This window comes from Ochotona princeps, chromosome 12, assembly GCF_030435755.1.
Source record: "Ochotona princeps isolate mOchPri1 chromosome 12, mOchPri1.hap1, whole genome shotgun sequence".
Lineage (NCBI taxonomy): Eukaryota > Metazoa > Chordata > Mammalia > Lagomorpha > Ochotonidae > Ochotona > Ochotona princeps.
In genome coordinates this window covers 65,458,559-65,481,472 of record NC_080843.1, presented here as the reverse complement: position 1 = coordinate 65,481,472, position 22,914 = coordinate 65,458,559, and the positions used below count along the sequence as shown (strand labels likewise).

Below are 22,914 nucleotides of genomic sequence, written 5' to 3'. Positions count from 1 at the left end.
TTAATGAGCTTAATGTGTGTTCACAGAAAAAAAAATCTGATGCTTAATTTGGGATACAAGTATAAAAAACAGTAGCTGACCAAATATCCTCACATCAAGCTTGGGAGCCAGTTACTCTTCGTAAGGGAGACTGGAATGAGGGGTGGTTATGTATTGGAGAGGGCAAAGAAGGAAAAGCCTGTGACAATTCAGCTGCTGGGCTCTCTAACACTCCCCCTGCTGGCAAGGAGGACTTCTCAGTGGCTCTCTAACACTCCCCCTGCTGGCACAGAGGAGGACATCTCAGTGGCTCTCCAACACTCCCCCTGCTGGCACAGAGGAGGACATCTATAGTGGCTCTCCAACACTCCCCCTGCTGGCACAGAGGAGGACATCTATAGTGGCTAACACTCCCCCTCTGGCACAGAGGAGGACATCCCCAGGGGCTGTTTCCTGCTATGGCACAGGCGCAAAAAGGAACTTAGAAAACAAATCAAACCAAATCTTACTGTAAAGCAGGTCTTACCAACCTTTGACATGCTGCTTCAATAATGCATAGTTGGGGAGGAGGGCTTGGGGAGGGGTTAATAATGCATAGTTCGGGCCTTGGGATCGGGGGCAAGTGCCGCTCCTCACAGTGTGGCGGCTGTGGGGGGTGCCCCTGCCGGGTCGGACCCAATGCTGGGGGCTCACGCCAAAGACACTGCCGCAACGCAGTGAACGAGTCCTCGGCCTCCCCCAGGACCCAAGAGAGCTCTTCCCTCAGGGTAAGTACACCATGAGGGAACTTGGGAACTGGGATAAAATTCGTAACTCCGCCCAGCTGCTAATATCTTGTGGCAGGGTGAGTTTGGGAGGGGTTCAGGTCTTGGGATCAGGGGCAAGTGCCGCTCCTCACAGTGTGGCGGCTGTGGAGGGTGCCCCTGCCGGGTCGGACCCAATGCTGGGGGCTCACGCCAAAGACACTGCCGCAAGGCAGTGAACGAGTCCTCGGCCTCCGCCCAGCCAGGGAGCTCTGGGGTATTGGTTGTCTGAATCGCTGCTTAGGTAGCTACTTGAGTCAAGGACGCTAAGTCACACTGTCTAAGGCAGAGGCCAGGACAAGTGAGGGACTGAGATAAGCTGAGTCAGAGCAACCACTGGCAGGCGCATCATCTACGGCTAGGAACAGGCCCAGCTGGGGAGGCATGGGGACACCTTAACTGGGTTGAGGTTCCCACCAAGGGGTGCGTGTGCTGGAATGGGGGCTGCATTCTATCTAGGAAACAGTGGTAGTCACCCGAGGCACTAGTGTGGGCTGGGATTGGATGCACCAGGCCAGTTCAAATCCCAACACCATCTGGTGTCATGGAGAACCAGAGGGTAGATGTGGGACTGATTAGGCTGGGTCTCACTCCCCTCTTGAGCCATGCGTGAGCTCTATGTGGGTATGGACGAGCCATGGCCGGGCTGAAACATCCAACAACAAGAACCAGAATGGGGTGAAAGCCAGCCAGGAAAAGCCACTGTTCCTGCTAGGACAGGAGGTGAACTGGGTAGGGTTGGCTCAAGGACCCCCTGGCATGCGCAAAATCTGGCATTGGGAGGGGTTCTGATGGAGGAGCCTGGGCAACTCCTCTGGCAGGACACAGTCCCTGCAGGTTAGCGCAAGAAGCATGATAGGAAACAGTCCAGAATAGGCCATGGAAAGTTTCCCACTGGCATACATTCGGCATGGGTCAGGAGCAGACCAGGCTGAATCAGTTCATGTCACCCACCGGCAAATCCGATCACCAGAACAGAGTATGGGATGAGCCGGGTTTGGTTGCGACAAAACAAGTACACATTATGGAATGCCAGGGCGTGGTTGCCTGTACTGGATATGAATGCAGCACCCAACCAGCACACGTGAGATCCAGGAAGGGAGGGGCAGAACCTGCAGGGGGATTAAGGGGCTGGTCCCCTCGCTGGACAGCTACTCCCACTGGAAAGCGTGGGCTGGGATAGAGACAGACCAGACTAGGCAAGGCTACATCACCTGTGCGCTGCATGTGGACTAGACCAGGGAAAAGCCAGGCTGGGCTGATTATTCCTGCTGGTGCAAGCATAAATTAGAGTGGGTGAGGGATGTTTGGGCATAGCCGCAGAAGCTGGCACTGGGGACTAATTCTGTTGAGTCAAATCACAGGACCACCCAAAGAGTGCATAAACCGGGACAGAGAGACCTGGGAGGGAAAAAGTGGGTTCCCCCTTCTTGGGTCACTATTCCCGTGGGAGGGCATGAAAACTAGGACGGGATCTGGGATGGCTAGATAGAGAGGCACTCAACAACACCCGTGAGGGCTGGAAGGTTGAGTTGGTTAGATAGAACTAAGCTTTAATACCCATTGACAAGTACAAGAGCCAAATGGGATGGGGGACAGATTGGTCTTCTGCTACACATACTGGCAAACCAGGGTAGAGGGCGGGCCTGGTGGGGGTTATTGTGGGTCGCCTCGACTAGGCTGCAGCTCCCACTGGTTGATGTAAGGGCCGAACCAGACTGGACTGCAACACCCATTGGTTCCAGTGCAACTCGGGACCGAAAACAGAACCAACCCAGCAATTGAAACCACCAGCTGATTGGGGTGATGGACTATGCCGGGCCCTGTGCTTGCTAGAACATACAAGAAACTAGTCTGGGAATACCTCAAAGTTTCTTTGGAGATCCCCCCAGTCGAACTGCTGGACTCAGAACTCTAACCAAGAAAAGACAGAAGACAGAACAGGTCAATCATTCATCTCAGCTATATGTTGGCAGCGAAATATGGGGCAAACGGAGACTTTATAATGGGCCATATCAATCAGTGGACGACCTCATCGAGCGAAACTGGCAGCGATTCATAACTGGAGAACTATTAACACCACTCGAGCACATATCTCAGAGCATGCCCCACATCCGGGACTCGGGGTGGGCGGGAAACCGGGTGGGGCTTCTCCCTCAATATCCCCCTTTACCTCAGATACATGATGGAAACAATATGGACATAATAGTATTACCCACTTCCCTATCCCCCTGAACCTTTTTTTTTCTTCTTTTTCTTTCTTTAACTGTAATTAACTATGTAAAGATTGTCAACAACAATACAATAAAATAGATTTAAAAAAAAATAATGCATAGTTGGGGCCCAGAGGCGTGGCCTAGTAGCTAAAGTCCTCTACTTGAACGCACCGGGATCCCATATGGGCACCAGTTCTAATCCTGGCAGCTCCACTTCCCATCCAGCTCCCTGCTTGTGGCCTGGGAAGGCAGTAGAGGACGGCCCCAAGGCTTTGGGTCCCTGCACCAGCGTGGGAGACCTGGAAGAGGTTCCTGGTTCCCGGCATCGGATCGGCGCGCGTACTGGCCGTTGCGGCTCACTTGGAGAGTCAATCATCGGACAGAAGATCGTCCTCTCTTGTCTCTCCTCTCTGTATATCTGACTTTGTAATAAAAATAAATAAATCTTAAAAAAATAATGCATAGTAACAAAACTCTGCTCAAGCAGCACCCCTTCATGGCAGGACCCCCTCTCAGTGTCTGTCTCGGCCTTTCACATATAAATAAGAACAAATATTTTAAAGTAACGATAGGGCTTGAATTTTTTTTAAATCCCTATTAGCTATATAAAGTTGCCTGTGACATAAACAGTTTCAAATATGTTCACTTAGAGCAGATGTATGTATTTCTTAGGCTGGAAGGAAAATACTGAAATGATACAAATAGTGCACATTTTGGAAGAAACAAATACATCTACTACTTCACCACAATATAACACACAGAGGAACACAGGAGTGACTAAAATGTCCTAATTCTTCATTCAACTTACATCCTTCCAAATGTTAACAGGACCTTCAAATTCCAATGAGACAATGTAAGGACATCACTTGGCATCAGTCCAAAGCAGTACCTAGCAATCCTTTATTGGTGCCACAAACAACTGCTAGGTGCCCGCCCTGGGCTGCCAGTGAGACAAAGCAAGGCTCCAGCAAAGTCCAGCAGCCACAGAAACCAGGCTCTGGACACCACAGAAGTATTTGCCTTTGTCTCCGTTCTGATTTGTTTGAGAGGCAAAAAAAACAGAGTTATCACACACTGATCAACTCTCCACAAGCCTACAATGTCTGGGACCAGGCTGTGGGGACGCTGGCAGCCAGAATTCCACCCAGGTCTCCCATGGCAGTGGCAGGAACTCAAACTAACCGAGCCATCACTGCCACCTCCCGGTGTATGCATTAGTAGGAATGTTGGAGTCAGGAGACAAGGTATCGAACTCAGGTTGTCTGCTATGGGACAGTCTTCACAACTGGGCTCAAGATTGGCTCTGTGGGGACAAAGGAATGAGGTGGGCCTGTAGGGGAAGGGTAAAGGGTGGCACTATAAGGAAAAGCACAACACTGAAACGCAGTGAGAGCCATTCTGTGGGGAGGAGCTGGGCACACCAGCAGAGAGCAGGAGCTGGGAGGGGAGACAGTTCTGCAGAGTGTGTAACTACAAGGCTGGCGAGGGTCATGAAATGAATGTGCCAAGTGCTAACTCTGAACTTCCTTTTCTCACAGACGTCCCTTCTTGCAAACCTTACCTCTCTGCACGAATCACACCACTGTAGTACGGGGGATCCCAAGGCATTAACTCCTACAAGGAAATAATTCACAATTACAAAAGCCAGAGACCACTTGGTAACTGTTGTGTTAACCAGCTGATGAGATGTAAACTAGTTACTGCCAAGTCAGTCAGCTTACAGAATGTAAACCAGCTACTGTCGACACAAACCAGAAAATTTTGAGAAAAACTCTAGAATTCAGTGCTTGGCAGCAAATACCTTCCTTCTATTTTGACTTCCATGTAATCAAGGGGTAGAGATTTATAAATAAGTCTTAACCCTAGAATGTGGGGAAGATGTAAACAGCGTCATCCCCAAATGTAAACCAGTACAAGTCAACATTAATGGATTAGCTTAGTCATGATGAGATCTCCCCCAAACTGTAAGCCATGTATTAAGATACATAAAGAGCCACTGCAGGCAAGATTAGGCTTCTTTGTAAATCTAAGCAAGAAGCTTAGGGTGGATCCCAAACATGAAAGCAACAATTTGAAATGCAACTAATTAAGTTGAATCTTGGCAAAGAAAATGTATCATAAAGAAGTGCTGAATAGTTGTTTCTGATGACTGGTACAGAATACTGAAAAAAAGGCAGGCTCCCACACCTGAATAGAACACCCTCCGCACAAGGTGACAAAGCGGTCAAGGTCAGGCTGGGAAATCAGACTGCCTGGACCAAAACAGACTGAGGTACGGGAGGCACAGGGCTACCTAGACCTTGTCTGTATCATTCACAACTGCGTGCTAGTACCCAGAAGGGGGCCTGGGATACAGCAGTCACTCAGTAAGTGTCACATGAACCATGGCAGCTCCCAAACACGACTGCTAGATGTACTGTTAGGTAGAACAGCCAGCACTGAGCAGGACCCCACAGATGCTGGCTGCCTTCCTCATCAGCAACACCCCCCAGCTCAGCATCACTTCCTCCATCACGGGTGGTCGTCCCCATACTCTGGTAAACGGGGTAAGTGATGACTTCAGTCTCCTGTAGGCTTCTTTTTGCCCTGCCAGCTTCAGTTCCCAGCACACACAGACCCTAGGGGGTAAGGACTGATGGCCTCTGGATGCTATACAGAGTGCAGGCTCTCACGACACAGCCAACAGGGAAGGTGTGGGCCCCGTGTCACAGAGCCAGTGGGCCAGCCAAGGGAAAGATACATGACTCAACAGAGAGCAAGATGCCAGGCCTATGACACAGATCCTCCAGGAAGGGCATCCCAGTCACCGCAGCAGGTTGGGAAATGTGGGGAAGTGTGCGCTTAGACTTGTGTGCCAGACGGGACTGGGTCATCCAGGCAGGAAAGGAGAAAAGGCACTTCCAGGTGCCAGGCTTGTGACTGACTGGAGGCTACCCATCAGACCACACTTCCATGGCTGGCACTCCGACTCGGAATTACGGAGTAAAAGGCAAAGGCACAGAATGGAAGCAAAAGCAAAGAAAGCACATGAGCATCACCCAGGAATTGGGTGGAAAGCAAGGATTATAACTTGGAGTCTTAGCAAGGGGTAGTCAAAGATGGGACTGGAGAAGTGGGTGGAGGACAAACTCAAAGGGCTCCGTGCAGAAAAGCAGGAAGGAAAAGCTCAGAATTAAAGAAGAATTTGAATCGAGAGAGTGACAAGGTCAGACCTGCTGTTTAGCAAAGAGCCTCTTGCAGGGGATTTGGAAGAGTGCCTAACCGTTGAGTGGACTGTGTCCCCCAGCAGAGCCCCTGTTTTCAAGCCCTGACTTTACAACCAAGTCCGGCTTCTGGCTAACGTGCACCCTGGCAGGCCACAGGCGATGGATTGGGTCCTTGGGACCCTGCCACCCACACATGGGCATTAAGATTCTGCCTCTGGCTTCAGCCTGGTCCGATCGTGGGAGTTTGTGGGCATGTGGGAAGTGAGCCAGCAGACCGGCAGATCTCTTGCTTTTTGCCTTTGAGTTAAACACTGACCGCATTCATATAAGAAAGGATAAAATTGCTTTGGTGGCAATTCATTCAGTCACAGTTCAGGTATGTGTTGAGGATTGAACTCTACGCCTAACTGGGCCAGGTGTATGGCTAAGCGGTCAGAATCAAGAGTGTCATGAGAAAACCAATGAGGGGACTACACCTACAACCTGGGTGAGAAGTTCCACCGTCCCCAGCCCAGGCTGTGGCGACTGGCCTGAGGTGGCGTGGACACAGAGCTCTTGGGAAGACTGAATGGCAGGACCTGACGGCTCATTTGTCGGGGAGGAAACCACTGCTCTGAACCACCCAGAGGACCTGACGAAATCTAGCCACTGGGGCTCTTCCTCAACTTTTTTATTCAGTGCAACTGATGTGAGGCTCCAGGCTTTGTATTTCTAAGACGCTCCCAGCTGATGCCACTGCCTCCGGTGTGGGGGGTCACACTTTGAGAACCCCTGGTCTGAAGCGCAGGCCCTGGGTGAGGCAGCTAGGTGAGTGGTGGTTATCAGCTACTAAACAGAGACTCCATGAGAAGGCCAAGCACTTTACACAGCAACCTGCATTGGGCTCGGCATTGTGGCACAGCACGCTGAGCCGCTGCCAGCGACACAGGCCGTAGAGTCTCGGCTGCTGCCACATCCCTGCCAATGCATCTGGGCAAGCAAAAGGAGGATTTAGTGCTTGGTTTCTGGCTTGGGTCTGGCCCAGTCGTAGCCACTGTAGCCATTTGGGGAGGTAACAAGTGGATGGAAGATCCTCTCTAACTCTGGCTATCAAATAAGTTAACTAATTAAAAAGAAAACCACCTGTATCAATAAGCCAGGCAGAAAAGTCTACAGAGAATACATTCAAGCCACACTAGCTTCTAGTAAAATAAAACAGCTTGTGGCAACACATTTCTCTTCCACTTTTCCTATGTCTATAGTGACCAAAAACAATCCTGACCTGTTTTCTAGTTTCCCAAATGGAGCTATCTCACCTAGTCAGAGGGAACATCCGGACACCTGACACTCACCACCCGTTGGATAAAACTCCCAGCATGAGTGAACAGGCTGACACGCTGTGCTGTAAAGGGCTGAACAGCGTTGAGGTGATCTCTTTCTATGGCTGTATCTGGGAATCCTAAATCTACAAGGGCCACCTCCCTCCATATTCCCTAGGACTGTGGCGGTGGCAGACAACAGCTGCCAAATCAAGAAGCATCGGTAACACACACACGCACGCACACACACACCCCACAGCCATCCTGTAGCATTCCCAAACCAAATGGGAATGAGAATCGTAAAATCCAGAGTCCCATCACTTTTCAGGGCATCGCAAGCTGCAGCCTTCTGGGCATAAAGACGGAAGGGAGACTTGATTGCAGAGACCAAGCCGGTGCTCGGGAGTGGGTACATGCTCCCAATCAACAGTTACAGAGGTGAGCACCAGGAAACAGCAAAGCAATCAATGAGCATATAAACTGTGGTCTCAGCACTGATGTTTAGTATTGCCAACCTGCCCAATCGAGCCCCCACCAAAGGCGGGTTCCAACTAAGAAGGCAAGTCTCGAGGCAGCCTTGGCATGAATCTGCATACATTATTGAGTATTATCAACACATGCGCACTTAGCTGCTTAACAAGAACGCTGTGCTGCCAGGCAACATCCAACAGGAACAAATGGACCCAATATTTTAATAACTTAATTTCAAAAAACAAAGATTAGGGAAAAAAAATTACACAGGACCCCAACAAGCATGTCCTAAGAATGTTTTAGAATCAAAAGAAAATAATTTCAGCTGACAACCTGCTTATATTATATTAATACTGCAATATAGTTACTTACAGAATTTTGAGGATTTAGTTTCATTTTCATCCTTCGTATCATCTCAAAATCTTTTGTGGTTCTGTAAAACAGGATTATCCACATTTTATAGGACAAAATTTTAATAAGCACATTATGAAAAAACTAGCTTGCTTATAGCACTTTCTAGTATAATCAGAAGTGAACTGTAGTACAGATATAAACCAGTATTCAGCCAAAATTCACAAAGGTATTAGAAGACTCAGCAATCTATAAATCAGCATTCGACTGCTATTCCCACCTTCACAGCAGATATATCTGGAAGATACTGAAGCCTTAAATCATTGCTTTTCACTATATCTTAAAATGGTTAAAAAAAAAAAAAAAAAAAAAAAAACAAGTGGGGCTGGCACAGTGGTGTAGCACACTAACCCTCTGCCTGCGGTGCTGACACAACACATGGGTGCCAGTTCTGCTGCCAACTGCTCCACTTCCGCTCCAGCTCCCTGCTGACAGCCTTACGAAAGCAGCAGAGGTGGCTCAAGGGCTCGGGCCCCTGCACCTGCACCCATGTGGGAGACCATGAGGAATATCACGATTCCCATCTTGGGATCCAGTGGCCCAGCTCTGGCCACTGCGGCCATTTGGGGGATGAACCAGCAGATGGAAGTGTTCTCATGCATTCTATCTCTCTCTCTCTCTCTCTCTCTCTCTCTGCCACTCTTTAATTCTGACTTTAAAGTAAAACAAAACATGTTTAAATTAGAAAAAAAAGAAGAGGTAAAAAAAGTAACAAATTGCCACCTATAAAAAATGTGAACACAGTCCCGGAGCGAAAGCCTAGCAGCTGAAATCCTCGCCTTGAAAGCGCCAGGATCCCAATATGGGTGCCAGTTCATACCCCAGCAGCTCCACTTCCCATCCAGCTCCCTGCCTGTGGCCTGGGAAAGCAGTCAAAGACAACCCAGAGCCTTGGGACCCTGCACCCACGTAGCTCCTGGCTTTGGATTAGCTCAGCACCGGCCGTTGGGGCCACATGGGGAGTGAATCATCGGATGGAAAATCTTCCTCTCTGTCTCTACTCCTGTCTGTATATCTGACTTTGCAATAAAAATAAATTTTAAAAAAAATCTTTAAAAAAATGTGAACACACATTTCAGTTAACATTTTAATATCTAGTACTTAAAATATTTTACACTACAGAAAAAATCCAGCTGGGTAATAATTAATTATAATGTATCTCTATAAAATTATGATTCTTTTTGAAAATTATGAAGATAAGCTGAAAATATAATCTTCAGCTATGTAAGTGTAGAAAGAATGCTAACATTAACTAATGAAGCAAAGTTGTATAAATTCTCAAAGGACGCATAATCAGCAATTCCTGTTTATCACACTAAACAATGGTTTGCTGGGATTATTTCGGACACCATACGTATGCTAACGTGCTATGTGTTTGTGCAGATAGGAAACGCAAACAAGGGACACAGGACAGCACACTGCCCTGCTCCACGCCACCATGGCCTTGCCCTGGGACCCTCGGTCATGGAAGCAGCTGGGCTTGCCCCCCGGGGCCAGTGTGGGATGGATGGACAGGCTGTGGTGCAGGCAGGGCCGAGAAGGCCACCACGGCAGCCCGAAGACGACAATGCTATTTTATGAACTTACTGCAAAATGAGTGGCCCAAGCCCAACCGGTTCCAAGGATTTGGAAATGCTTGGAATACACACGAAGGCTGAGTGCCCAAAGATGCTCTGCTGGAAGGCGGGCCCTGAGAGGACCCTGCCCTGCCCCCTCGGCGGGAGCTCTCCTCTTAGGAGGGCACCTCCCAGTTCTTAACAGATCCAGCCACGTAACTGAACACTAACCTTTCAGAAAGTCTGTCGGAGAGCTTCTCCAGGAACTGCAGGACAGTCTCTAGGAATGAAATCCAGACCAGAGCAACTTCAGTGATGGGAAAGAAAACGGACGTGGCTGTCAACATAACAACATATTGACCGCAATCTGTACATTAACTCCTTCCCAGGGACGGATTCCACAGGGGAGCTAGGCTGCCCATACACACTGGTCCTGTAACAAAAATTCCTAGACGGCAGTGGTTTCGTAATCACAAAAGCAAATCAACCGGCCCAGTAATTACACAATGTCTTCACCTCCCAAGTTACAAGAGGGAAAGTGAGGCTGGAGAAAAAAAAAAAATTCCAAAATTTTAATATATTTCTATTTAGATGTATAAGAAAGAAAAAAAATTTCCTAGCTATGTTTTATGTTTTTTCCTAGGTTCCTAAGAGATAGTTTAGACTCCGATTTGTGCATGAAAATTTGTACAGTTCAGAAGCATCATTTACCAAGAGTTAAACTTTAAAAGTCAACATTTTTCTGGTTAACTCCTTTTCTATTTGTATACAACTGTAAACCACTGTGAATCAACAGCAAAAGAAAACAAGAACCGCCTGTCAAAGTGTGGAATGCCGAGAGAGTGTTTAAGTGTTTGCTCAAAATACTTCAGCCGTAGTCATCGCAACCTGCACAGTCGCACGGCAGGGTAGCAGAGTGGTCACGCCTGCTCGTGACAGGGCACGTACTGTGTGCTCTCTTTAAATTCAGCACTTCAAATCCACCGATTTACATGTTCGGAGCTTTCATATGTATTTTAGCTTGCCACAAACATGCCTTTTATGTTTTCCAGATGATCTTTAATATGGTTTTAAGTTTCTCGTCCTCTCTTCAATTTGCCTTATCTCCTCTCCAAGTGAAATAAGAGCCTAAGGAAAGAATGGAGGTTAACGTAAACCACAGAGCGGCCAGGGTCCCTGCCCCTGCGGAGACTGAACAGGCTTGTGGGGTTTAGTTCTGGAAAACTCGGCCTCCTGCGCCAGGCTCAGCGCTGCTAAGAACTCCACCACAGAAACAGAAGCCGCCCTGTGATCAACACCGTGGCTTCACTTCAGCACAGCAGACGTGCAACTGTCTTCAAGCAAGTTACCACGTACGCTATTCATTTCTACCACTCACCCATTTTATTTTCCTAGTCACAAGTGAAGAATCAGCCTCTATGAACCTACCCTGGAAAACTATCATCATAAAAAGACCAAATTTGGAGCACCCTGAGAATAAAAGCCCCCCCTCACTACACAGTCACTTCCTCATGCACCTGTCGCAGCAATACACCCCTTTATCTCACTCACCCCTGGCCTGACCTCTCCTCTCCACATCGTCCTCATCCCTTCACTCTGTCATCTGGAGAAACCTCCAACAGCCACAAAATCTCCCGACAGATGTCCCCAACTCCCCAAATCCTATGGTCTTGTTCTATCTACTCCTGTGGCACCAAACATGTGCCAATCTGCATTAATGTTAACATATGTGTGTATATACATACATAAATACAGGAACAGGTGTGAGCGTGTGTGCGCGCATCTCCAGGTTCTAAACTAGTCACCCCCTCAGACACACAGGTCACATCTTTTGTAACTGCACGGAAGTGCCACTGTGAAACACTGGCAGTGTCTAACCTGCCTGGGTCACCGTGCCTGGGCTTACGTCCTGACCCCACTGCTGACTCAGCTTCCTGCCAAGCTACACTCTGCGAGGCATGGGATGATGGCTCAAGCACGGAGGTTCCTGATACCATGTGGGGGGAGTTCCTGGAGCCTAACTTCAGCCTGGCTCCACCCTGCCTGTTGCAGGCATACGGACATTCAACCCGTGCACGGAAGACCAGCCGACTGCAGTCTCTTACTGTCACAATAATTCCACATACATGTGCACACGTGTGGCAGCGCACAGCCGTGGGGATGAGTCCATCTGGCTTAGCTTCTCAGGTCCCGAGCCAGCAATCCCCAACGCTCAAGCCGACAGTCAGTCCTTGGCCTCTTCCCGCCCGACCTGCCCACCGCCCTGCAGTCAGCCTCACATGTCTTTGGTGTAACTCCAGAACCACACATTTGTTTCCACTCTGCTTTTCTCATGGGTTAGTACTTTTGGGCAGCCTCTACTGTTCCTTCCACATATGCCTGACCTCTGATACCCGTAAGGCACCCAGGCACAGTCCTCGACCTGGCATTCTTTAAACGCACTTCCTTGGAAGTCTTGGATAGCCTCGCGACTGTAGATGCAGACCCAAATTCACATCTCCCGCTCAGAGGCCTGTCAATTCCAAGGCTGAGGACCTAAAGGCCTGCTCAACATCACCCCTCAACAGCACCTCAAACTTTCTCTGAACTAAATCAAGGTATTGGTCCTCCCATCTTAGTAAACAGTTACCACAATGCCCATTTTTCCACTTGCCTATGCCAAAGTCTTTGGCTCTCCCTCCAAAACGCTTGCACATGCGGTGTCTGACCACATCTTACCACCTCCACTGCTGCTCTGCCAAGATGCTGCTGTTTCTCATGAAACAGTGGGATATATGAGCCAACACCCGGTGCCTCCCCAAACAGCCTCTAACTCACCTCTCCTCAGCCCCGCCCTGCTGCAGCCTATTCCCAGTGGCTGTAGCACCTTACTTAGCACTAGGATTGAGCTCAGATCATCTCACTTGGCTGTTCATACCCTATGCCTTCTCCTATTAACTGAGCCTAAGGCTCTCCTACAGGGCGCTCCCTGCCCACACTCACCTGCTGTCCCCTCTTCCTGTCCCCGCTCACTCATGCCCCTCTGGCCAGTTCCGCCCTCTGTTTTTCCCCAAACATAACGGGCACTTTCTGCCTCTCCAGACCTTAGTTTTCACCTGTGCCTCTGGAGCCTTCGGGCTCCTGGAAAACCACAGGCTCTTTCTTGTGCTCTCAAATAAGTGTCTGTACTGCCTCTAATGGCTAGTAATACAGCATATACTATGCCTGGCTTTTTAGAAAGATTTATTTATGTTCTATTGGAAAGGCAGATTTATAGAGAGGAAGAGAGACAGAAAGGAAGATCTTCTTTCCGATGATTCACTCCCCAAGTGGCCGCAATGGCCAGTGCTGTGCTGATCCAAAGCCAGGAGCCAGGAACCTTCTCCAGGTCTCCCACGTGGGTGCAGGGTCCTAAGGTTTTGGGCCGTCCTCCACTGCTTTCCCAGGCCACAAGCAGGGAGCTGGATGGGAAGTGGAGCTGCCGGGATTAGAACCAGCGCCCATATGGGATCCCAACGCGTTCAAGGCAGGGCCTTAACCACTATGCTATCGTGTCAGGCCCTATACCTGATTATTTTTTCTTCACTGTCTTCCCTTCCAAAAATGCAAAAATTCAAGTGCCCAAGAAAGCATCTCCTTCTGCCTTCTATACTGCTTGATTTCCAGTGTCTAGAATATCTAATACAACAAGTAATCAGTAAACATTTCTTTTTTAATACTTATTTTATTTATTTTTTTTATTGGAAAGTCAGATATACAGAGAGAAGGAGAGACAGAGAGGAAGATCTTTTGTCCACTGATTCACTCCCCAAGTGGCCGCAATGGCTGATGCTGAGCCGATCCAAAGCCAGGAGCCAGGAGCCTCTTCCGGGTCTCCCATGCGGGTGCAGGGTCCCAAGGCTTTGGGCCATCCTCGACTGCTTTCCCAGGCCACAAGCAGGGAGCTGGATGGGAAGTGGAGCTGCCGGGATGTGAACCGGCTTCCATATGGGATCCTAACGCGTACAAGGAGAGGACTTTAGCTGCTAGGCTACCATGCCAAGCTCAGTAAAAATTTCTTAAATCAACAATAAACATCTGGGTGCAAAAGTTAAGACACTCTTTGGGACATCTCTATCCCATTTTGGAGTTCGAGCACAGGTTCCAAATCAAAATCCAGCTTTCTATTTATGCACACCTCGGGAGGCAGCAGGTGTTGGCTCAAGCAGCCCACACAGGAGGCCCGGGCTGGGTTCCCAGCTCCCAGCTTCAGCCTGCTCCAGCACCAGCTGTTGTAGGCACTAGGGAGAAGATAGTGTATGGGATAACTCTCTCTCTCGCTCGCTCGCTCTCTCTCATTCTCTCCCTCTCTCTCTTTACTTTTCAAATAAAACAGTTTCTCGAAAAAATAAATGAAAATAGACTGTAGATGACAGAAAGTACAGGACATTTGGTCTGAAACAGTCCCCACAGAAAACAGTGAATTTAGGCCAGGGTTTTAGGTTTCAGTTCTGCCACACCCTGGCCAGAGACTCCTGGCCTGTGGGGTGCATGGGTGCCCACCGCACAATGCCCTGAGGAGACACAGAAGGCACAGCTACATAATAGTCTAATGCCCTCATTTCATTCAATAATCAACTACAAATTAAAACGTAACAAAGTGCTGATCACAGAATAAAACTACAATAAAAAACCATCACACAATAATCTATATTAAACATAAGTCGTGTGAAGCAAATTAAATAAACTTGGAAAACAAACTCCCGTGAGGGCTCAGGGGTGAAGCAGCCCGAGCAATGTGCAGCAGCTTGGCAGCGTGCAGGGCAGAGGCGGGTCTGGGCTGTGAGCGCTGGCCTGGGCAGGGGCTCAGGGGGCCGGAGGAGTGCCCCACTGATGGCGTGGAAGCAGCATCAGGGAAGGACCCAGCCTGGGCAGAGACCTGCCTGGGACTTAAGGAATCTTGACACATCAAAGGAAGTGGCTGCTTGTGAGAGCGCAGAACAGGACTGAATGGATTTCAGACAACCCGGGAGATGACGCAGCATGCTAAAGCAAGAGGGGTAAATGCGGAAGGAAAGACGTCTGGTGCAGTTTCAGCCAGAACAGAGTTCTGCTGTGTCCCCGTTTTCCAGGAACAGCACCCCGATCCAGAGGTACAACCAGAACCCAAGGACAACCGACGGACACACTCGCCTCTCCTCCCTCAGCCCACCACCAAGCCTTGGACCACCGAAATCTGCCCCAAACTTGAATAGTTCCACCATCTCAAATCACCCCACTACCAACATACTGCCTAAAATAATGATCTAACAAATTCTTTTGAAAAGGCTTTTCTACAAACTTGACAATAGCATACTAGATTTTCTCTTTGTCTACACCTACAATGCATGATGCATTTTAACAGCAGAATGTTAAACTTGTAACTGCTATTAAAGGACTACACGACTGTAATAACACAGAGGGAAAGGGGGAACTTCTATAATTACAAAACAGTATCACAGAAATAAAAATTTCTTTTTAAAAAGTGTGTAGGGCCCAGAGGCGTGGCCTAGCGGCTAAAGTCCTCGCCTTGAAAGCCCCGGGATCCCATATGGGCGCTGGTTCTAATCCCGGCAGCTCCACTTCCCATCCAGCTCCCTGCTTGTGGCCTGGGAAAGAAGTCGAGGACGGCCCAATGCATTGGGACCCTGCACCCGCATGGGAGACCCGGAAGAGGTTCCAGGTTCCCGGCTTCGGATCAGCGCGCATCGGCCCGTTGCGGCTCACTTGGGGAGTGAATCATCGGACGGAAGATCTTCCTCTTTGTCTCTCCTCCTCTGTATATCTGGCTGTAATAAAATGAATAAATCTTTAAAAAAAAGTGCGTAGACATTTGTGCTATTATTATTGTGTAATTTTTCTTCTCTTAGAAATCACAAGTCGTAAGAAAGTCAGTACGGGAAAAAGCAAGGTTTTCGCACACCGGCAAGAAGAGCCTGCACACTGCTCCCAGCACGAGCCGCACCAAGCAGCACTCCCGTCCACGGAAAGCAGCCGTGGAGGCCTGGCTCATCCCGAGCCGTCAGCTCTGTGAAAACATGGCTCTTCATCCTCTCACCACTGCTTATCCTCTTATGTGAGAATGAAACTTGAATCACAACCAAATAAAAAGGGAGATATTATTTATCCAATGGGCAAGTGAGAGATAAAATGCCTTAGTCAGACAGCACAAATATCGACTTATTAGTTATATTTTAAAACCACACACACAAAAAAGGCCCGGCGTAGTAGCCTAGCAACTGAAGTCCTTCCCTTGCATGAACCGGGATCCCATATGGACACCGGTTCACATTCCAGCAGCCCCTCTTCCCATCCAGCTCCCTGCTCATGGCCTGGGAAAGCAGTCGAGGATGGCCCAAAGCCTTGGGACCCTGCACCTGTGTGGGAGACCTGGAGGAGGTTCCTGGCTCCTGGCTTTGGATCGGCGCAGCTCCAGCCATTGTGGCCACTTGGGGAGTGAATCAGTGGACAAAAGATCTTCCTCTCTGTCTGTCCTCTCTGTATATCTGACTTCTCAATAAAAACAAAAATAAATCTTTTTTTTTAAAAAAAAAATTTTGATAGAAAAATAACCTCCCCCCTCAAAAAAAAAAAACTTCAGAAGTGTCACTTAATGGTTCTCTAATGTACTTAAAAAAAACTAATTTATTATTCTTTGAAATCAGAGTTGGTTACACAAAATCTCTCTATTGTCCTCATACTTAGACCAAGAGGCATACCTGGATTTTTAGCCATTGTTCCTTGGAGAGCCCTCTGGGAAAACGTGGAATATCCTACTAACTTGGCCAGCAGATCTCTGCTGCTGAGCAACTCCTCCAAGCATCTCAGCTGGCCAGCATTGGGATAAAGGAAAATTTTATAAGCAGCTTCTCGCACCTACATATAAAAAAATAAATGGTGAATGACACAAAGATCATGCACAAAATGCAAGTCAAGAATAACAGGAACTCTCATCTCTTCACGGGCAGAGATCGCTGCTTTCAGAATGAACCAGTGGTTTACGAAAGGCAGCTAAAGCTTTCAGATAATACCACGGCTTCAAAAAGTCCACAAAGAACATGTACCACTTTTTAATTTCCCTTGCCGACAACTTTCTGAGTCTCCCCACAGAACAGCAACTGTGGCCCCAGAGCGCTCTGTCTCAGTGTCCTCAGCGGGACAACTTTTCCTCGGCCCATCTTTCAGGAGTTGAGAACACCCATCCCTGCCACTGTCCAGCACACTTTTAAAATAAAGTTCTCTATGAGAGCTGAGTAAATAAACCATTGTAAAATCATTTCCCATTACACAAAACATTTAACAATTCCACAAGTTAAATTCCTAGGGCTGACTAACACTAAAGGATTTTTAAAGATATTATTACATCGTTAAAGAAATTGGGGGTCCGGCGCAATAGCGTAGTGATTGAAGTGGGAGACCTGGAGGAAGTTCCTGGCTCCTGGCTTTGGATCGGCGCAGCAACCAGCCATCGCGGCTGCTTGGGAAGCGAACCATCGGCAGAAGATCTTCCTCTCTGTCTCTCCTCCTCTCTGTATCTCACTTGCCAACTAGAAAAAAAAAAAGTCTTTAAAGAAAAAAAAAAGAAATGTGGGTAGGACAGCAGCCATGAGGGCTGCACAACGGCTTAAGCCACTTCTGCAACACTGGCATCCCGTGTCAGAGCACCAGTCCAAGTCCCAGCTGGCTGCTTCTCATCCCGCTGGCTGCCAAGGCACCTGAGACAGCAATGCAACAGGCCCAGAGCTCGGAGTCACTTGGGGCACCAAGATGGAGTTCCCGGCTTGAGCCTAGCCCAGAACTGGTTGTGGCAGCCATGTGGGGAGAGATCCAGCTCTCCGTCTCTTGCTATTACTCTGCCTACCAAATAAATACATACATACATAACTCCAGAAGCCACAGCAGGTACCATGAAATGTACATACCAAGTCATCTGAGGCTTCAGCATGTAGACCGTCAACTATTACATGATCCCCGTCACGTGTAAAGTTATGGCGAATGTGTTCGGGCAGGACATGCCTCTCAATCTTGTTGGGGAAGTTGGCTCCCATGAGAAATCTACTACTCAGATCCAAGATTTTCACATTAAGATCCACTGCTCTTTGACGCTACATGTGGGAAGGAAAAGATATTTAGGGCTACTTAAAATTAACATTTCACAACTTAACAGACAACCTGTAAAGGTGGCATATCAATTAATACAGTATTAAATCACAATTTCATGAACTATGCAAAATATGCAGTTTGTTAAAAATGTGTAATACACAGGTACACAGTATATGCAATATGTTGATTAATTATGGGCAGCTATTAATATCCTGGCAAAAAGACTCTCCTTGTTCCTTTACAATATTTCTAGGCTATAAGATATACATAACTTCTAGAGCTCTACCTTAGGTCCGAGTTGTATAACTGAGCTTTGAATTAGCAACATTACGAAGTACAGAATCCTGTCCTCCCTCCAGAGTGAATCACAACAGTGGTCTGGTCAAAACTATTCAATACGCTGCCTCTAAACTACTTCTAGACTAAAGACAATTAAGTATTAAAAGGCCAAATTAGAAAATGTCCTTGGTCTTCAAACATTTTTTAAGCTAAAGGGCAAAGGCAATATTCTTCAAAAACCACAGTGAACCATCAAGCAGCAGAGAGGTGCACTTTGACAGTTCTGACTTGGGGAGCAGGCATGCAGCCTAGCGGTTAGGACACCCGTGTCCCACACTGCAGTACTAGGGCCTGATTCCTAACTCCAGCTTCCCGCTCATACAGAGCTGTGAGGCAAAAGCGACAGCTCAAGGAACTGGGCTGCCGGCAGTCCGCACGGCACGTGCGGCTCACATTCCCGGCTCCCTGTTCAAGACCTCACCCTGCCCCGGGCATTGCAAACATCTGAAGACCTCACCATGCCCCGGACACTGCAAACATCTGGAAAATGTGCCAAAGATGGCACCTTACTCTCACTGACAATAATTTTTTTTAATTTTTAAATAAAATAAAAATTCTGGTTTTACAAATATCTGAGCGGCTGCAGAGCAGGCGCAGCAAAGTCTCTTTAGGGGCAGGGCCACGTCTTCCACTCCGTGTCCCCAGCTTAGGGCTCACGGGCCTCACACCATCAGGCCCTTGGATGGTCACGGATGAGGACAGACACGCTGCTGCAACAGCCACACAGATCTGCCAGGCAGTCACACCTCTGCAACACACAGTCTCCCAAGAAAGCACGCATCATCTCAGGAGCTGCCACCAGGGCTTCAAGATGCAGCACGCTGCAGTCCCATCAGGTTTTCCAGAGGACGAGGGAGGAATTTTGTTATTCTTTCTCAGAAAACCAGACAGGCTGCTGGGCGGGGCTGCGGACGGCTTTCATGTGAATCCTAGGAGGGTTTCTGAGCAGCAAGGGCCAAAGCTGTCAACAAATTCTAATTTGCATTATGCCCTGAAGAGTTAAGTAGCACTAAATATTTTTAAAAGACAAACATAGAGGATGTAAATATATGTTTGAAAAGTTTTCAATATTAAAAATGCAAACTTCATAAAAGTGAAAACTCTTCAGGACAAACAAACAGAGAATGTGATGTCTTTACAGTCGAGCCTTGTCTTCGCTTTTGTTTTTTTATATGGCCATTGATCTCCACCTACTGGTTATCAACAGAATAACATGAATGAATGACACCTAAAAACTGTCATTGTTCTCGTAAAATTACCCTCAAAGATCTTATTATTTAAAAAAATTTAAATCTGATAAAACTGATTCAGAGGTTCTTACCAATTAGTAGAAAGCCCTGGAAGAATTTAGATTGAGTTCACTCCCTGACTTCACTGATCCACGCGACATTCTTAGACAATAAGTGAATGCTGTGCTATTCTGGCATTCCTAACATTTCTATGAACTGTGCGCTACAGTGCTTCTCAAACACATATACTTTTCTAAACTTGTCTGTTACATTCATTCGGGATCTTAAAAAAAAAAAATCAAATCAGAAATACACTGGAAGGAAGAGGGACTATTTGATTTCTGGATTACAGAATGTTTTAAGATCTCTTTTAGAACATGACGCAGGCCCTCCTGCATCCTGTGAGGCCAGACCCCGAGGCCCCGGGCGAGGCCTGCAGCACATTCACCTGACCTGCAGCTCCAATGCTAATGGTTTCTTGGGCAGTCTGCTTGCTCACAGTAGCTCTACCCGAAGAATAACAGGCTACAGAAAAGCTGCTGAAACGGAATACCTATTTGTCAGCAAGGTTTCCGAAGCATCTCTCACCAGGATTAAGTAAAACAATATAAAACTATAGACAGAGATCTGCACAAACAACCTCATTTAGGAAACAATTTATGATTGATTGATGGGCACGAGCCTGCAGTATTATGAGTCACCAGATGGTCATTTAATGTAAGGCCCAAACGAAGCAGCGTTTGGCTCGGCAGTTCATACACGTGTGCTTCACACCGGAATGCCTGGGTTCGATCCCAGCTTCCGAGTTTGATGGCAAGTTCCTACTGGTGCCGACCCTGGGTCCTGGCTCCAGCCCTGGCCCAGCTCAGCCATGTTGGGCCTTCAGGAAATGAAGCCATGGATGAAAACTCCATCTGTCCTTCTGTTTCTTAAACAAACATTAACATTTTAAATATTTATGTGTGTGCTTAACTTTTAAAGAGTGATCCACACTCCTGGTTCTTACCAATCCTATCACTTAGATAAGCAAAGTAAAACAGTAACAACGTAATAAGACAGATGTCAGGTGAGTGAAAGGAGCAATGCGTGACTTCAGATGAACACAAAACTCTACCTGGGAAAGTGGAAAAGTTTCACACTGGGTAAACGTGGACTGAACAGCAAGAGTCAAGCACAGCAGCCAGGCCGACGGGGGAGAGCAGGCAGAGAAAGGGGCAGTACCCACACCACCCTGCAGAAGGCCTCAGGGGGATGAGCATGTGAGCTCCGCCTTACCCAGTTACCCAACACAGTCAGGGAAGGTATTAGGCCCGACGGTCACAAGCAAGCTGCTTTAAAAAAACCAGCCCAATGATCAAAGGCAGGTCAGACAGCCCAGCAGCAACCTCCCACAACCACTAGGCGCCTTGGCCTCCTTATCTGCAAGCAGAAATAACAGTAGCATCTGCCTTTACAGTGATGAGGAATACATGCTTTACAACAGCACATGTGCAAGTCCCTAGAAATCACAATGAGTGTTAGGGCGACAAAGGTCCATAAGGCTCAAAGTGACCTGTCTCAGGGCCTCAGCAAAGGCGCCTGGCATAGCACTCAGACGCCCTTTGGAACGCCTACATCCCGTCATCACAGCGCCTGGATTCCAGCTCCCTGCGAGGGGGCTGGAACAGCCCTGGTGGCTGACTGCCTGTCACCCACCCGAGACCCAGACAGAGGGCCTGGATCCTGTCTTGGGCCTGGCCCTGTCCCAGCTGTTGCAGGCATCTGGGGAGTGAATCAGAACCCGGCAGAGGTCTCACTGCCTTCCAGATAAATTACATAAACAAATACATTTTGTCATTAAAGAAAAAGATTGGCAAGAGAAAACTGCCAACTCAACCCAAAATTTAAAATTCTACCTTTCTGAACAGGTAGCAGTGACATCACCTGTACAGAGCAGTACTAATAAAGAACTGCTCTGGGAGGGGCACAGTCTCCCCTCTAGGTCATGTAAGCTCTCAGGTGAGCCTTTGAGCCATGGGGTCTGCTGAGAAAGCTTATTTCAGCTCTGGGTTGGAGCAGGGGTCCAGAAAATCATCAGGCACGTGTGTGGATCCAGCACCAATCAAAATGATAGTGATCAAAGTGATCTATGATACGTGATGTACCTTGTTAGGACCCTTATTATCTACTTGCCAAGATGTTCTGATCAGCTAATACATTTACAAAAAAGTGGCTCAGGGCCAACCCGATGGCTCAACTGGTTAATATTCCCCTTGCCAGTGCCAGGATCCCATGTGGATGCCAGTTCATATCTCGGCTGCTCCACTTCCCATCCAGCTCCCTGCTTATGGCTGGGAGAAGCAATGGAGGATGGCCCAAAGCCCTGGGTCCCTGCACCTGCATGGGAGACCAGGAAAAACCTGGTTCCTGGCTTTGGATTGGCTCAGCTCCAGCCTTTGCAGCCTTTTGAGGAGTGAACCAGCAAATGAAAGATCTTTCTCTCTTCTCTATAAAATCTGCTTTTCCAATAAAAATAAATAAAGATTTTTTAAGAAAAGTGGTTTAATTATATCACTTACCTATAACATAAATATATAAATGTGAGTGCACATATATGCAGACGTATATGTATAACTATACATTAGGAGAAACATAATTATCTTTGTCTTAAAAAAATCAGAACAGGGCCCGGCGTGGCCTAGCGGCTAAAGTCCTCACCTTGAAAGCCCCGGGATCCCATATGGGTGCCGGTTGTAATCCCGGCAGCTCCACTTCCCATCCAGCTCCAGGCTTGTGGCCTGGGAAAGCAGCCGAGGACAGCCCAATGCATTGGGACACTGCACCCGCGTGGGAGACCCGGCAGAGGTTCCAGGTTCCCGGCTTCGGATCGGCACGCACCGGCCTGTTGCGGCTCACTTGGGGAGTGAATCATCGGACGGAAGATCTTCCTCTCTGTCTCTCCTCCTTTCTGTATATCTGGCTGTAATAAAATGAATAAATCTTTAAAAAAAAAAAATCAGAACAGACTGCAGGCAAACAGTGAACACACTGTATGGCTGGCTGACTTTCCAACAGCATCGAGCGACGACCACCCTTCCAATCCTTAATACTAAAAGGGGGCACTCAGTTTCTGAGGCGATCATGTTCCACAAAGACAGAAGCCCTGGGAACAGAGATGAGAACTTCAACCAATCGTCTGTCTTATTCCCATCTCTGTGAAACAGGGGGTCTGGACACATGTATAAGGAGGCCCTGAATTCTGGTATAAACAGTGTATAACCAACACTCACTGCTTACAGGACAAAAGAGAGATCTGTCAAAGACACG

At 47.9% G+C, this 22,914-nt stretch overlaps 1 protein-coding gene across 1 annotated transcript in view; it reads right to left on the bottom strand.

Annotated features, from left to right (window-relative positions):
• The window catches only part of MIPEP (mitochondrial intermediate peptidase), a 133,459-nt gene that overhangs the window by 97,293 nt on the left and 13,252 nt on the right, over positions 1-22,914 (bottom strand). The window contains exons 6-10 of the mRNA XM_058670973.1: positions 17,860-18,042; positions 16,657-16,813; positions 10,172-10,220; positions 8,346-8,406; positions 4,560-4,612 (exon numbers count right to left, since the gene is read on the bottom strand). Coding sequence (XP_058526956.1) covers positions 4,560-4,612; positions 8,346-8,406; positions 10,172-10,220; positions 16,657-16,813; positions 17,860-18,042 — 503 coding nt within the window. The remainder of the gene's footprint in view (positions 1-4,559; positions 4,613-8,345; positions 8,407-10,171; positions 10,221-16,656; positions 16,814-17,859; positions 18,043-22,914) is intronic.